The 16971-nt window shown below is 40.6% G+C and overlaps 1 protein-coding gene and 1 long non-coding RNA gene across 3 annotated transcripts; one reads left to right on the top strand and one right to left on the bottom strand.

Annotated features, from left to right (window-relative positions):
- Positions 1 to 237: 237 nt before the first annotated feature.
- Positions 238 to 1534, bottom strand: LOC112842935 (uncharacterized). The gene is made up of 3 exons (XR_003214993.1): positions 1352 to 1534; positions 452 to 524; positions 238 to 328 (listed from the first exon to the last, which is right to left on the bottom strand). It is a non-coding gene; the product is annotated as an uncharacterized LOC112842935 (long non-coding RNA).
- A 451-nt stretch (positions 1535 to 1985) lies between these two features.
- cnpy1 (canopy FGF signaling regulator 1) lies at positions 1986 to 15854 on the top strand. Of its 2 annotated transcripts, none has more exons than XM_005464505.4 (6): positions 1986 to 2102; positions 3075 to 3177; positions 4102 to 4217; positions 13321 to 13533; positions 15276 to 15375; positions 15681 to 15854. In XM_005464505.4, the coding sequence occupies exons 1-6, from the start codon at positions 2004 to 2006 to the stop codon at positions 15719 to 15721; spliced, it is 672 nt and encodes a 223-aa protein (XP_005464562.1). In that variant the 5' UTR covers positions 1986 to 2003; the 3' UTR covers positions 15722 to 15854. The 2 variants fall into 2 exon arrangements, with proteins under 2 accessions (XP_005464562.1, XP_003459218.1); XM_003459170.5 differs by lacking the exon at positions 1986 to 2102 and adding an exon at positions 2152 to 2484.
- The last annotated feature ends 1117 nt before the right edge of the window (positions 15855 to 16971 follow it).

The following is a 16971-nucleotide window of genomic DNA, read 5'->3' as shown; positions in this document are numbered from 1 at the left end:
AGTAAATGAATCTCAGCATCATCAGCTTAACTTTAAATTAATCTTTGCAACACTTCATTTAAGCTAACTCTGACCATGAAACCACAGCTGCTGTGCACCAGTCACACACACTTTAAATCCACCACAGTACAGCAAATTGTCCTGTTTATCCTGCAGAGTATTTTCATGCAACCTTTAAATGAATTAAGGTTGCATGAAATAAATAAATAACACAGTAAGTTTACCTCAGTTCTTACCTTTAAATCTAACCTCTGTTGTTCCTCTCTTGTCCTGTTTTTCTTATCTTTCTCCATCTCTGAGTGAAGTTAATTCTCTTTCTTTTCTCTCCCTGTGAAATACAGCAACTGGACCTTTAGCCAGCAACACACTGTGAGACCAACTGCACACAAACACTTTGTTTGTTTGCTGATGTTTGTTGAGTATGTTGTTTGTATGTTGCATTTAAAATTACCTGCCACAACATGTTATTGTCTTTATCCTTACTCATCTTCTGTACTGCTAGGTAGATGGTGTGTATTGAAGACCTGTTGGCAAAAAACACCTTATGTCTCAAGGTCAATGACCTCAAGAGAGACTGAAGAAGAGGAGGCATGACCATCTTTAAGAGGACATACGGGGAATGTGAACTTCATGCCAGAGGATTACTTCAACTTTTTCATATGCAATGCAGCTAAGCCTGTGCTTACATGAGAAAAATCACTTATTGTATGCAATTTTATAAAATATTGTTATAGAGAAATTATCATTGAAACACACACACACACACAGCAGCCAAAACATGTAAATAACATGTTGCTAGGTAACTAGAGTGTTGTTTTACACGTTCTGTGGTGTCATAATAACTCCTTTGGAGGTTCAAGGTGTAAAGGTTTGTATATCTTTCTCTTTATGCCAAACACCCCAAAGGTCACTATTGATAAACTCATTTTAGGAAAAGTAATGGAATTTAAAGTTATGGCGTTTCCATTTCAGTTAGATACTTTAAAATGCAATGATGGACAAGAAAGGCAAGCAGTGCACAAACACAAAACAACAATTAATTCAAATGTACTAAAAAGCGATCTTTGTCCTTTCCTCTTAAACAGTGCTGTTGTTTCTGCTTGCCTTTATGTAAAAGTTACTGCTTGCTAATGTTAAAATGCCAAAGGAGTCAAAATGACACATTTAGCAGCTCTAGTACTAAACTTTTAACCTTGCAGGAACATTATTTGAAGCATCTTTTAGGCATTTAAACATTAAAAATTAAAACATGGGGATGTGCAGACAGATGTATGGCTGTACAATCTGAGAACACGATGCCTCTGCAAGCATACTAAGCAGCACACTGACAAATATCTTGACTGTATTTTACCTGTGTGCTTTTTAGCAATGGCAGACCGCTTTTATTCACCACTGCACGCCATACTGTATTGTGGACATTTACATCTACCTGTCCAATCGAGACCTTGATGTTAAAGATAAGATTCAATTAGCAGCAGGAAAACCAGGTCAGATCCCCCCGTAAAGACACCACCTGACTCTGAGTCTCGCTCTCTCACGCATGCACAGGTGGGAAGTGAATTACAATGCGTTACTTGATTAACCTCAGCATGGAGCTGAGCTGTTATGTTTAGAGGAAGGGAAGGAGCTCTTCGGTCAGACCCATTAGCATTTACGGCCACAGCATGTCACTGTGGTGGTATATTTTCTATAGCACTGCAGTCGAAAGCTATTCAAGTCACATGCACGTAAATATATTCTGAACAGTTGAATATATTCTATTTAAATTATATTTATTTTTAACTGACTGTAACAGGAGATTTATGTTTGGCGTAAATGAACGCAGTTGAATTTATTGCAGTACTGTGTATTTATTTTTGTATGAATTCACAAGTCACCACTGTTTGGTCTACAGTCAGCAGCACCACTGAAGTCCGATTTCCACATTCTACCAAAACGTCCAGGAGTCAGCGCCTGTAGACACTGCGTCAGTTTAATCGGTCCATGCTCTTTCAGTTTGAAATATGATTGGCTGTCCACCTCTATGCCTGACTGAACGTGGCTTCACCAGAGCCGAGCACGTCAAGACGACAAGCAAGCCGGAACTAGGCGTACTAAGAGAAGTAAGCCGAGTGTGCCTTTAAGATTGACGCATGATTTTTGTTATGATAAAGATATACTGAATAATTATTTCGAGACAAAGATTCTGACTTATTTTTATTATTATTATTTTGTGTGTGAACTTTACTATCGCAATTCCCGTACAATAGTTAAATATAGAGTATTTTTAGGGCAATGCCCTTTTACTTTGAAAGGCACACCCGGAAAGCTAACTGTTGTACTGTATGTGTCAGTGGCAGTGCTGTTACCTGTCAGTAAGCAGAGATAGGCATGTACAGACAAATGAGCTGAGGACATGTCATTATTGTAGTAATAGCGCTGCTGCACTGAGTCCAGCCGGCTCCACGTCCGCTGTTAGCTGCTATAGCTCGCTTTCCTCGCCAGGTAAGACAAGCTACCAGCGCTCCCTCACTAACCCCGACGTGGACCGTACCTCGTAAACAAATGTGAAATCTTAAGACAAGTCTCGTATGGCGATCAAAATCCCACCGGTGATAACGTCTTGAAAATATTGTTAATATTTTACTTGTATGAACCTACAATTCGGCATTCGCTAAGTCCATAAATAGTTCGTTTTAAGTACAGTTTGATCGGATTTATGGTTGCCTTTTCCGTAAATGACCATTCGGGGGCTTTATACTGCAAAAACTGCAGGTAACGTTTTAGGAAAAGCACTGTTGATTCCTGCGTGAAGTTCCCAAAGTGCTCCCCTCTTTAAGGTTTCAGGTCTCAGTTTCAGTTGTGTACATCTGGAGGTAAAATAACACTTCAATAATGTATAAGCACACTAAACTTACTGAAAATATGATTTGCATATTAAATTGTATGTGGTTTGGTTTGTTTTTTTTAAACACAGAAACGGAAATATGTTGTGTTTTTTGAAATGTCTTCACACTTTAAGACTCTGTTACTTAGTTGTAGTATACTGAAATTTGATTTTAGTTTTTACTGTATATGCCTTTCTGTACTATTAGGCTATTAAGATGACTGCATGGGTTATTCAGATGATGGTGATGATGCTCTCTGTCTTTACTGGCAGCAGCCAGGGGAAGAGGGACAAGGTGCTCTACTGTTCTGGTAAGTGACGCAGATCTGACAGAAGCTTTCTGTCTCAAAGAATATTGATGCTATTTAAAGGAAAACCACAACTGAACTGCAATGCAAAAGCATCTCACCAAGTAACTCCAGAGTTGCAAAAGTACAGACATTCTGTGCTTAAGTACAAGTACAAATACTACTGTTAAAAAATACTTCAGTAAAAGTTGAAGTGCTAATTCAACTTCTTTACTAAAGTAAACATAAAAAGTACAGGCTCAGAAATGTACTCAAAGTAATAAAGTAAAAAAGTAGCTCTTTGGAGGATATTTCTATTTTCCTGCAACGCTAACTGAACCTCGTGCAATGTTTACATAATGATAAAATAATGTCAGTAGATGGGAATACAAACTTTAAACCTTTTTTAAAAATTCTTATTATACTCAGCTGCAATCTGAAGAAAAGGAATGATACGATTTCACATGAACAGACCCAATATCTGATTTAAAAACATGAGGACTTGCATATAAGTCCTCAGCAATCCTCATCTTTTAATCTAACCTCTCTTCTTCCTCTCCTGTCCCGTCTTTCTTATCTTGCACAGTGTGTTGTGCACAATAAATGCATAAACGCAAAAACGAGGAGAAATACTTACAACACGCACAAACATATGACCACACAGCATGTAATTAATTTGCATGAATGTGATGTTGTTGATATGCTGCTTAGAGGTGCTGGTGGAGCCAGTGATAATCGATAAGGGAATCAAATCGATAATCAAATTGATAAATTCCTATCAATTCCCATCCATAGCATTTTGACCCTGTAGCACTTCCACAAACATCAGTATGAGACTGAATTCTGGATGATTTTTCATGTTACGTACGTACAGATGTTTACTAAATTCCAGGCTGTGAGCTGTTGCTTGTATTGTTTCCATCACTGAGGTTTACCTGTGTTTCCCAGCATGCAAGGCAATCGTGGATGAGCTGAACCACTCAATCAGTCTGGTGGACCCAAAGAAAACCATCAATGTCGGCAGCTTTAGACTCAACCCTGATGGAACCATGAAAGACAAAAAGGTACTTTACGCCAGTGTTTACACACACACCACTCACTTCCCAAAGCCCCAACAGATGCTTCCTCATCGGTGACCCCCCTACAGGGAGTGCAGAATTATTAGGCAAGTTGTATTTTTGAGGAATAATTTTATTATTGAACAACAACCATGTTCTCAATGAACCCAAAAAACTCATTAATATCAAAGCTGAATGTTTTTGGAAGTAGTTTTTAGTTTGTTCTTAGTTTGAGCTATTTTAGGGGGATATCTGTGTGTGCAGGTGACTATTACTGTGCATAATTATTAGGCAACTTAACAAAAAACAAATATATACCCATTTCAATTATTTATTTTTACCAGTGAAACCAATATAACATCTCCACATTCACAAATATACATTTCTGACATTCAAAAACAAAACAAAAACAAATCAGCGACCAATATAGCCACCTTTCTTTGCAAGGACACTCAAAAGCCTGCCATCCATGGATTCTGTCAGTGTTTTGATCTGTTCACCATCAACATTGCGTGCAGCAGCAACCACAGCCTCCCAGACACTGTTCAGAGAGGTGTACTGTTTTCCCTCCTTGTAAATCTCACATTTGATGATGGACCACAGGTTCTCAATGGGGTTCAGATCAGGTGAACAAGGAGGCCATGTCATTAGTTTTTCTTCTTTTATACCCTTTCTTGCCAGCCACGCTGTGGAGTACTTGGACGCGTGTGATGGAGCATTGTCCTGCATGAAAATCATGTTTTTCTTGAAGGATGCAGACTTCTTCCTGTACCACTGCTTGAAGAAGGTGTCTTCCAGAAACTGGCAGTAGGACTGGGAGTTGAGCTTGACTCCATCCTCAACCCGAAAAGGCCCCACAAGCTCATCTTTGATGATACCAGCCCAAACCAGTACTCCACCTCCACCTTGCTGGCGTCTGAGTCGGACTGGAGCTCTCTGCCCTTTACCAATCCAGCCACGGGCCCATCCATCTGGCCCATCAAGACTCACTCTCATTTCATCAGTCCATAAAACCTTAGAAAAATCAGTCTTGAGATATTTCTTGGCCCAGTCTTGACGTTTCAGCTTGTGTGTCTGGTTCAGTGGTGGTCGTCTTTCAGCCTTTCTTACCTTGGCCATGTCTCTGAGTATTGCACACCTTGTGCTTTTGGGCACTCCAGTGATGTTGCAGCTCTGAAATATGGCCAAACTGGTGGCAAGTGGCATCTTGGCAGCTGCACGCTTGACTTTTCTCAGTTCATGGGCAGTTATTTTGCGCCTTGGTTTTTCCACACGCTTCTTGCGACCCTGTTGACTATTTTGAATGAAACGCTTGATTGTTCGATGATCACGCTTCAGAAGCTTTGCAATTTTAAGACTGCTGCATCCCTCTGCAAGATATCTCACTATTTTTGACTTTTCTGAGCCTGTCAAGTCCTTCTTTTGACCCATTTTGCCAAAGGAAAGGAAGTTGCCTAATAATTATGCACACCTGATATAGGGTGTTGATGTCATTAGACCACACCCCTTCTCATTACAGAGATGCACATCACCTAATATGCTTAATTGGTAGTAGGCTTTCGAGCCTATACAGCTTGGAGTAAGACAACATGCATGAAGAGGATGATGTGGACAAAATACTCATTTGCCTAATAATTCTGCACTCCCTGTATGAGTAAAAAGTGGGAAGGAGGATCTAAGTTTTAACAGGAAGAGACCTCCAGGAGAACCAGGCTCAGGGAGGGGCAGCCATCTGTCGTGACTGATTGGGGTTGATGGGGGAGGACAGGACAAAGATACACTGTTTAAGAGATGCAGAAACCAGTAACAACTAATGATTAAATACAGAGTGGTGTGTAAACACATAATGAGTGAAGATGAAACACAGTGCATCATGGCAGGCCCTCAGCAGCCTAGGTCTATTGCAGCATAACTAAGGGAGGACTCTGGGTCACCTGATCCATCCCTGACTATATTCTTAAAGAGTTGAAGTTTTAAGCTTAATCATATCAGTGTCTGTCTCCCGAATCCACCAAAGATGGGTCTTAAGGCTCTGCCTTCCATTCTATTTCTAAATATCCTATGAACCCCATGTCTGAGAGCAAAGTGCTCTCTCTCTTCTTCATTATTCAAGACCTTGTATGCGAGAAGGATTTTAAAGTTCTGGATTTACCAGGCCAATGAGGGGAAGCCATTACGGGTGAAATTTGTTTTCTTTTTCTAGTCCCTGTCAGTGCTCTAAGTGTAGCATTTTGGATCAACTGAAGGCTTTTCAAGGAGTTTTTAGGACAGCCTGATAACAATGAGTTACAATAGTCCACCCTAGAATAGATGCATAAACTAGTTTTTTAGCATCACTCTAAGACAAAATGTTTTGAATTTCCTACACATTTGTTTAAAAAAACTCCAAGGTTCCTCACAGTGATACTGGAGACCAAGGCAATGCAGTTCAGAGTTAGCATGAAGAAATCTCGGGAAATCTTCAAGAAATCTTGGGATAAAAGGAAGGCTGGTGATTGGTCTATAATTAGCTAAGACCCCTTGGTTTAACTGATAGCTTTTTAAGTAGCAGTTTAATTACTGCGAGCTAGAATGTCTGTGCATAGCCATTAATAGAGAGGGTTGATTAAAATAGAAATTAAAGCATAAATAAATAGTTGGACTTCTTTGAACAGTTTTGTAGGAATGGGTCCTAAAGACACGGTGATGGTTTGGTAGTTGCTGAAGTTAACTAGGAGAGATCAGTTAATTCTGACACACTCTCACCAAACTCTCTGCACTTGCTAGCACATCTCCACGTTAAGCACTCTAAGCTGCTGCACATCCTTTCCATCTCGATCACCCCGCCTAGTCCTTGACTACTTCCACAGTTTAGGGACTCACTTCTGCACACAAGACATAATAAATGTGTCATAAAACACATGACTAAGTTGTTTTGCATAGTTCTTCAGCAGTCTTCCTGTAATCCCATCTGACCCAGGGCTCTTATTTGCCTTTGATTTTTTTTTAAAGACTGACTGAACATCATGTACATTTTAACTGTGCAATCGGGGTACAAGGAGCCATTTCTACATAGATGTCATAGATGCTGTGATTAACAGAGACTCACATTGATGCAGTCTTTTCATGGAGGAGTCGATTGATCTTTGCTGTTGCTGTGGCTGTGTGCATGACACTCTGTGAGCACAGAAGATGGATCCAGGCTATTGTCCTGCTGTAATGAGGTCACACCCCACTGGAACTATGACATGTTCTGTTGCTCAGAGGCCAGAAAATCATGAGGTTTTATAGCTATTCTATTGATTTCTGGAGCTTTAGCGTTTGTTGTGGCTATCACTGATAACTGCACCGATCAGTGTGTGCAGGTAGGCGTCGACACCTACAGGCAAATTCAGAATCACAGATCTCGCTTTATGACAACTGTTTTAAGCACTGATATTACTAACTCAGTGTAGCCATTAGATGTTCTGTGTGACAACATAAATCATCAAGTTTTACTGCATAATTTTCCTCAAAACAAAGTCCAAACTATCCTCTAAGCATTTACATGTATCCTGATTAGAGTTAGAAAACAGCATTCCAGTCACCCAGCAGGGCGAATGAGCTTCCTCCAGCAGTGAGCTCCTACTCTACTCTGAGCTGACACTTTCCTCTACCTGTTGCATTATCTGGTCAATCAGATGTTATTGAGCCACATAAGAAGACAAACCTTGATCCCATGCCCTCCCGACTCCCTTCTTTTCAGCAGCTTTTGACCTAGTGTGAATCAGAGAGGGAGGGATGTCACAGCTTAGATGCCATCAGTGAGGAGGATTTGCAGGTTTTAAGTCTCTGCTCTTTGGCCTTGTCACAGTAGGACTTCCTGAGAGTATGGGGCTGCTCTGTGCCACAAAAGTTAAACCTGCCTGCCACAACAATGACACATTTAAGGCTTCCAAAGACATTGAACTTAGTTGGAGGGGCAAGTTGATCTCATAGTGAACGGTGGGAAGTCATGCATTGAGAATGAGAGGATGCACAATAGCATGCTGACACAATGACACATAATATCATGGTCTAGAAATGTGACTCCGTGAAGTGACAGTCATTTTTTTTAATCCAACAAGGATCTTTTATTTTTCCTTGGAGGTTTCTTAAAGGAATAGTCTAACTTCCAAACAAATTTCCTTTTTTTGCTTACTTTTTGATTTGGTTGATATCAGTCTCATGTCTGAGACACTTACTGCATACGGCATTAAAAAAACAGTGACAACCCTCAGGGCAAAAAAATGAAGCCATTGTTGGAGTGCCAAGTTTTGGGACTCCCAAAAGTCAGTCAGTCCCAATAAAATTCCATGTTAACTTGACCTGCTAAACAGCATAAAAAGCATGTTTGAAGTTTCCCTCTTCACACCGTTATTGATGTATGAAACTAGTATTTCATTATTCGACTTGTCATGTCTAATGTCTCTTTTGTGTTTTGTCTTCCTCCCCGCTGTTACACCTGTGCAGCACATAATTACACCTTCTAACTTGGCAACATTAGTAGCTAACTTGGCACTCCTGCTTATTATATAAATATGGTATCTTGTGGCTCTTAAAAACACAACAACAGCAACAACATGGCGAATATTGAAGGCTTAACGTGAATTCTAAAACCAGTGGGGAACACCGTGGTGGCTACATTCATCAGTCTGTGAACAGGACATGTTCTTCTGTGAGCTCCAGAGGCAGCGTTAGCATTGTGAACGGCCTTTGGGGTCCATGCCCATCCAAAAGGATCACTGTGCCCCCTCAGCCGAATTCTACTGACTTACTTTTACAACTATAGGTAAAATTAATCATTGTACAATAATAATTGTTATTGTAGTAACAACCAAGCCCATATTAATCATTTGGTCAATAGCAGTTTAGAGCAACAATGAAATAGTAAAGTTGGTGAGTCTAACTCCCTCTTGTCAAAGTTGGTTGCCTGTCCAGTCCATCTTCTGTGGTGCTGACCCTGTTTAGAGGCGCTCGTAGATGTATGTTTGAACTTTGGACAGTGTAGAAGGTCAAAAATACAACATGTAAACAGCCAGATTTTCCCTGGTTCAAGTCTTCATGATGGCTTTAGTGGACCAAATCCTAATTTTATGAGACCATCACTAGGCCAGCATTTGATGTATTTTATCGTGGCATATCAAAAATCAGCAGTCACTAGAGATAAAATATGATAAACCAGATCTGATCAGATGCTGAAAGGTTAAATACACTGGACTTCTTTCTGATTTCTAAGAATCACTTAGAAATAAATCACAAAAACTGGAGCATCAGGAGACTTTCTAACCAAGTTTTCTAACCTCTGACTAATTTAAGAAAAAAAAAAGAGAGTTAAATCTGGCTAATGAGAATAAACAGCATTATCGGCCTAAATTTAAAAGCACTATGAGAGCACAATTACAGTAAGAAGGGACCATTTGAGTGCCTTTAAATATTCACATTTACCATTGTAACAAACTAAGGAATGACTTAACTTACCTGACCATGAACACAACAGCCTGTAAACTGCCCAGTTGAGACTCCACTCCTCTGTTAAAATACATAGAATATTATTTTATTCTGGATTTAAATATTTCAAAGACAAAAAAGATTTTTTACCATTTATTTTCAATACAATATGAAGTACCCAGATAACTTGAGCAAAATATCGTGCAACACATTCAATGTCCAGTTAAAAACAGTCTGGCATGAAGTAAAACGATACAAGGAAGCTTTAAAGCTGCAGTTTTCAACTGTCACTTGCCGAAAAGTTTCCTTTCCTGTCTTTATCACATTTTCTCCCCCTTGTAACTCATTGTTATCTCCGAGGGTTAGTTATCTTACATTTATGTTATTTCTTCCCTCTTTCTGTATCTTTAGCTGGCAGAGAAACACTTTCTTTAGCTGTTTGGAACTATTAAAACAATAACTCTAGTTATGCTTGCTCCTTAGTAGAGCTAGCTAGATGCTAAAGTAATGTGACCAAAGCTTTACTGACGTGTGCACAAACACATGATAGGGACGAGGAGGAAAAAGGACCTCTTGAGGATATAAGCAGAACCGTGGGATGAAGCTTTTTTCTGAACATCTATCTCCATGGGGTAAACTGTAAGCGAAGTTGTGGCACAAGAAAAATGATATTAAGTATCAATCTGCCAGTCAGATTTAAACCCTCACTAACTGAAGGTGCTTCTATCATATTCTTTGCTTTTGCCAGTTTTTTTTTTTTATGTTCTTCAGTGCTATGTCTTACTCTTCTAGTATCTCTGGTTTGGCCTATAATATGGTCCTTTATAGCACAGAAAAAGAAGGAGCTTGTGGAGCTTAGCGTGCTGTTGAGAAAGGCTTCTCACCTGACTTCTGACAAGAGTGCTGACTCTGCTCTCCACTATCTTCCAAATTGCTAACATGAAGAAGCCCTGGGCTATGATTTAGAGCTCATATAAAGATGCATGGCATTTCCAGTCAGAATTACCAGCTGTGTACTATTAGCTTTACTATTCTGTCATAATGAAGTAATATTATTACCGTTAGACCTTTATCAAAGACTGCTATTTGAAAATTTGGGATTTAAATGATATATAAAGGTCAAAAATACATTTTAGGTTCTCCTTCCATTTGCTGCCAATGTGACATTATTATTGTTATTTTATTGTTTATTATCATTATTATTATTGTTAATTTATGGGTCTTCATTGGCCAGAACAATGACATTGAAAGGCCCCTGTCCACAGTGGTGCAATAATGGCTCCCTGTCCAATGGGAATTGAATGGAGGATAGCTTCCCTGAGAAGCCTATTCTCTGGGCCAACCAGTCACACCCCACTACCACCTCAACCACCACCCCCCACCCCATTCTTCAAACAACACTGTGACTGACAGCTCCCTTTCATACGGCTGCAACTGGCAAGGAAGGGCTTTAATTCCAAACCATTTTGTAGCATGGCATGATAATGACTTAGACCCAAGCCCATGGATTGACATGGTTTTATTGTAGGGCCGGGGAGAGCAGTCCTTTTCTTCTCTTTTTTTATGCTGTTTGGATGAGATTGAGGATTTAGTTTTATATTCAGTTTCATTCTCATATAATAATACATATAAAAAGAAAGATGTGACTGACATGATGACAACAGAGGAACATGTATTATCAATTATTTCTGCAATGAATCGGTTAATAATTCTCTTAATTAAACCTGTGAATGTTGCATTGTCAAACATGTACTGTTTTTAAGTGAAACTCCAAAGTATTACATTTGCGCAACAGCTTCAACATATGATGCTATATAGGAGTATTGTTTCCACTGAATGTGCCTTCAGTAGCACTTAAGCTGCCGTCCAGTAATGACTCACTAAATACAGGCTGCAGTCAAACCTACCAACCTTAAACGTGACTTAATGCGACTGGTGAAGCTGGGACTTTAAACAATGATGAGAAATGACTAACTGAAATATGCAAATATAAAATATTACTTGTGGTTTATATTATTATTATAAGCCTTCCGTCAAATCGGCATGGATATTAGAGTGTAATTAAAAACTAACCTATCAAGCTTCAGGTAAAGATGATTTTGTCAAACAGATCATGTGTTCTTGAAAATGATTAAAATAGTGGCTTGTACTGCACATTCTCAAATTAGCTTTTGAGAAGCTTGGTGGAAAAAACCAAGGTATTTAAATATGTCAACATGGTCCTAGGAAAAGTGTGACCAGCATCAATTAATTGCCCAAGTTTTAATCCAGTAAACAAAAAATTCAGTCATTGAGTGAAAGAAATGACAGCACTGATGCCAGAGTCACCACAAGCAAGTTTTGATTGATAGGCGAGCCTCATCGCCACTGCTCTACGTGACCTACATCCCCTAGTGCCTGGCCCTTCCAACCTTTAGCCCTGTGCTGTAACACCTTCTGTCAACTGGCCAACTTTCTTCCTTCTTCCTCAGCACACTGTTAGCAACCCTAACAGTGTTGCCAGGCTCAGAGTCTCCTGCAAGGATTAATGCAGCATCGGAGAGCTCAGGTGGTTCTAATTGTCAGAGGAATCACTGGCTGGTTTTGCTCTACTACCCAAAATTTCAGTTTGCTGAGCAGGAAGAGGCAAAGATTTGATGGAAGACAGATGGCAGAGCAGTCCTTTGTCACATCATCGCATCTTAAAATGTATGATGTGTGTGCGTGTGTGTGTGATCAGTAAGGCTGGTTAGAGAAACAGAAAAAGAAACAAAGGCTGAGAGTATAATTTATCTATCATTACAAGATCCAGTTCATCTGCAAGAGGCTCAAAAACGCTCCCTTCTTCCTCTGTGTTCTCTCACCACCCAAACTGTCCCCCACCCCCAACCTCTGTCTTGCCACTCTTTGACCAAAGAAAACAAGGAAGATTTCCTCCTTTGATCGTCAGAGGATTGAGGGGCTGAATGGGCCAAAAGACAGCGCAGAGGCAGGGTGGGGGCCGAGGAGATGAGCCGTTTACCCTGCACTTGGCTTCTGTTGAGGCCTTCTGCTTCTCCCATCTCCTCCTCCTACGACCCCACCCTTCTCTGGATCCCAACCCCTCTTTTTGCTAGTTCGAGGTATAACAAACACTGAACCCCCCCCCCTACTTCACCCTTTTCAGTGCCCTATCCTTGCATCTTCACCCCTGGGCGTCACCCCTGTCACCCAATATCCTTCCGGGGATGGAGGGAGCAGAGCATAGCACCTGTCTTGACCCGTCTAGACACCACCGCCCTGTTGATTTGTCTTGAAAGGGATGGGTGGTGGAAGAGCATGGCTGAGTTTGGATGGAGAGGTGGGGAGGGTATTCATGCAGGTTAAAAGTCAAAGTTGGAGGGTGAGGTATTTCAGCGTTGATGGAGAAAACACAGCGGAAACAAGAGGTCACCCCACTGACCCACCCTGAGGCCTGTGGTGTAACACAGCTAACACTAGGCCAACCCAGAGTCTTTTCTTTTTTGCCATGATGCAGCTGTGCTGTTTTGGTCTATTCGGCACGAGTTCTTAGACGTTTCAACGTGGCGATCTAGTATTGGAAACATGAGACAATGGCTATACGGTCCAAGAAGCCGGGCTGGAACAGTCATGCCAGTTAAACATGATGATTCCCTCCTCTCTCTCTGGTTTGGTTTGCCAGGTCCCATTCGCTCGCTCGGAGACTCACCTCAGCGAGCTTCTGGACGGCGTGTGCAACAGTATGAGTGACTATGCACTCTATGTGGATCCCGTCACCCAGCACAAGCAGTACAGGAGGTTTGCTCCCAGAAGCAGTGCTTCCACCGACGACTTCCCTGATTTTAAGAACTTCCAGTTTGATGGGCCAGAGGCGTCCAATGACCTCAAATTCGCAGTGAGTGGAAACATGCACCGAAAACAATGTTGTTTTTAAGTAGAATTATAGTGTAGTTAGACCTGCGGCCTAGTTCAGGATCATGTACAGAAGCATTGGATGCATTTCCAGGCCAAAACCAGGTCATGCCAATTTCATCCATTGCTATGTATTAAGAATAAAAAAACAAAGAAAATTCTCAGAGGTGCTGGCTAATTTTGAAACAAGTTGTTCAATACATGGAGTCGTACATTTAAAATTGGAGGCGGTGATTATGACAACCCTGCATCAGTCGGTTGCCAGCGCCGTCCAATCAAAAACAACGAGTTTTGTATAGCAGAAGCATTACAAGGTAGTCATACAGTTACTTAGATGTGTAATCTAAATACACATTTGCTATTTTCATCAATCTATCAATTGTGATTGTAGGTACAAAAATGTTAGACTAGAAAATCAGATAGTTGCAGTAATGATATTATTGAAATTCGTTTTATAACTTTGTTTATCTTAGTAAATTAATTATTAATCGGTTTGTTAAGCACATTGTCAAAATTAACAAAAGTATACATTTTATTATAGGCATTTTGGTACATGGATAGTTTTATGTAGATGTATATTTCATGTTGTTTAAAATAATTGCTCCTATGCAGAAAAAATAGAAAACTTGGCAAACATCTTTTTTCTTTAGTCTGTTTAAAATACACTATTTTTCTTCATCTTCTTGAAGAGAAGGTCATGAATCTGTGAGCTACAGACAGATGAAAAATAAAAGAAAAACTCAGAACAGTAATGTGGTGACCTGCCACATCAGCGTCAGAGCTCCTCGGCATTTATTCTTGCAATAGACTTTGGAACAGAATTAGATATTCCCTTTTGGGTTTTTTGATGGTGGTGGTGGAGCACGATGTCAGTAAAACTAGAAAAGATCTATATAAATACAAGTATATTACTCTTTTATGTCTGACGTTGTTCCGAAATCAATTTTCATATTCTTTAAACCATTCAAAGACGCTGTGTCACATAGAACAAGTGTGTCAACATAGCAGTGACCCTTCTTTTGATACAAATGGCCCCCTGTAGCATAATGGAGCCAACTGAGCTCTTCACCGTAGGGGTCAGAGATTCAGGGTTTTCCTTTAATTTGTCATGCGTCTGTAGTGTGGGCAGTTGGTTGTGCCGGCCATTTCACCTGCCTTCAGTTTGAGAAAGTACTTGATATCAGCAGTCACTGCAGAAAACCGAGTCAGTGAGCCATGATGGAATTTAGTGACGTGTAGACCACTGAACAGCTGTGAGCTTCACCACAACGCACCATGTTGGCTTCATGTGACTGAGAGGTCTGAAGGAATTAATAGGACAGATGAAATAACAGATATGGGGAAAAGTTTGTTGTTTATTCTGACAAAAGTTGGATTGCAGTGTGACTGAGTGAGCCAGCTCCCACTGAAAGCTGCTGCTTTAATAAACAGCGTCAGACTCGCGTCACAGCCACTTTTGTCTTTGTACTTTTTACTCACCACCACATTCCTCGCTAAAGAAAAAGCAGCTGGATCAGAAGTCGAATTCATAAAAAGCAAGGAGGGGTGCTTTCACAGAGTCTTCAAAATGGATGAGCGGTTCGATAAACAGGAGGGAAACGTGGCCACCGCCATGCAAATGGCATGCCCACATTGTGTGAAAAATGGGACAAAGTGTGCAGATGTGTGTTGTGTATGTATGGTCGAAACACACTTTGACCAGTCTTTGCTGTGTCTGTGTCTCAGTGTGAAACGCTGGTGGAGGAGTTAGAGGAAGAAATCATCTCTGTGCTGAGCCGGGACAGGCAGGAGAACGTGCACGAGGAGTTGTGCAGCAGAGTCTCAGGTAGCAGCTTTTCTTCACACGCGCTCTCTCACAGAGCTCACACACACACACATCCAGTCTAAAGCACATACTTGTTTCTTGTAGTCTGCTTGTCTTTAGTACTTTCAGCATGTCAGTGTGTGTTTTCATTTTGCTGCTCGGGTTTGGCTTCCACAGCATTCAGTACCAGCAAAGGCCAATAGTTAGCACAGCTCAGTAGCCTCAGTATAGTTCAGTGTTAGCTATTTGTGTCTTAAGATGGTGGCACATTTTCTGGTTGTGGAACATAAACACTGATGTGTTTGTCTTCATGTTTTTCCTTTCAGACCACTGTAAAGACAGCAGCCGTGCTAACGAGGAGTTATAGCATCACATCGGATTTTCGGTGCAGCGAGGGGAGACCAGCTTTGACACACATTTCTGAGAAAAAGATTTTGATAAAAAATGTTTGACAAACAACTGAGACTATTTTAAATAAATAAAAACCAAATGTTGAGAAAGCACAGTGTTCATTTTTGTCTCTGCATGCTGCTCACACCACAGGACTGTCGGGAACAGCTGACTCTTTCTGTATCTTAACCAGACCTACAGTAACTGTTTGTTGGTGTGAGTTCCACATTTGAGCTGCTTGAAAAATCTAAAGTTAAGATAGTGGTCTCTACAGTTAGTCCACTGATCAGTTTATCCAACAAAACTCTTCACTGCTCTGTGTCACAGTCTGGCTTTATCACCAAGTCCAGGAAAAACATTTGGATTTCTTTGTTTTATTAAAAGAAAACACATTATTTTCTTCGTTTGCGCACACCATACATATACATGGGAGATATATCTGTTAATGTGGAATTGCAGGTTGCTGGATGATAGTGGTGACTTAAAATGTTCACAGAAGCTAAATGTATTGTGTCAGTGTGAACATGCAGCTTTCAAATTGCTGTATCTTTTCACAAAGACTAGCAGGTGTACAGTCCCGAGCCACAACTCAAGCATCTATTATCTGATTGGGCCAGACTTAACAGCACCTGATTGGTTGAAAACTTTGCATTGATATGCTAGAGGCGGTGGCATGCAGGGGAACCAGAGAGTGCGTTATACTGATGCTGCTTTGTGCTGATTCTGTAACTTAGTTGGGCCTCGCAATAAAAAGGAGACTGAACAAGTGCTGATGGTTATTATTATATATAATGCATTACTGGGCTGTCATTAAGTGCGACCTGTGCCTCTCCTGAGCACTGGGGTTTGGGTCTTCAGGGAATGGGTATATAGTATTTTTGAAAAGGCGTGACACTCAGTGCCTTACTTCCTTATGCATCGCTAAGAAAACTATCCTCACGAACTTGAAATCAATTCAATTCAATTTTATTTATATAGCGCCAAATCACAACAAAAGTCGCCTCAAGGCGCTTTATATTGTACAGTAGATAGCACAATAATAAATACAGAGAAAAACCCAACAATCATATGACCCCCTATGAGCAAGCACTTTGGCGACAGTGGGAAGGAAAAACTCCCTTTTAACAGGAAGAAACCTCCGGCAGAACCAGGCTCAGGGAGGGGCGGCCATCTGCTGCGACCGGTTGGGGTGAAAGAAGGAAAACAGGATGAAAGACATGCTGTGGA

Source organism: Oreochromis niloticus, linkage group LG18 (assembly GCF_001858045.2).
Source record: "Oreochromis niloticus isolate F11D_XX linkage group LG18, O_niloticus_UMD_NMBU, whole genome shotgun sequence".
Classification (NCBI taxonomy): Eukaryota; Metazoa; Chordata; class Actinopteri; order Cichliformes; family Cichlidae; genus Oreochromis; species Oreochromis niloticus.
The sequence above is the reverse complement of the archived record's forward strand: the minus strand, read 5'-3'. Positions and strand labels throughout refer to the sequence as shown.

What these genes read in the sequence shown, in the direction of transcription:
- cnpy1 (XM_005464505.4), top strand. Translation starts at nt 2,004, where the DNA reads ATGATTGGCTGTCCACCTCTATGCCTGACTGAACGTGGCTTCACCAGA. An exon ending in AACTAGGCGTACTAAGAGAA is followed by an intron (nt 2,103 to 3,074) that starts GTAAGCCGAGTG and finishes CTGTACTATTAG; the next exon opens with GCTATTAAGATGACTGCATG. An exon ending in GAACCATGAAAGACAAAAAG is followed by an intron (nt 4,218 to 13,320) that starts GTACTTTACGCC and finishes TTGGTTTGCCAG; the next exon opens with GTCCCATTCGCTCGCTCGGA.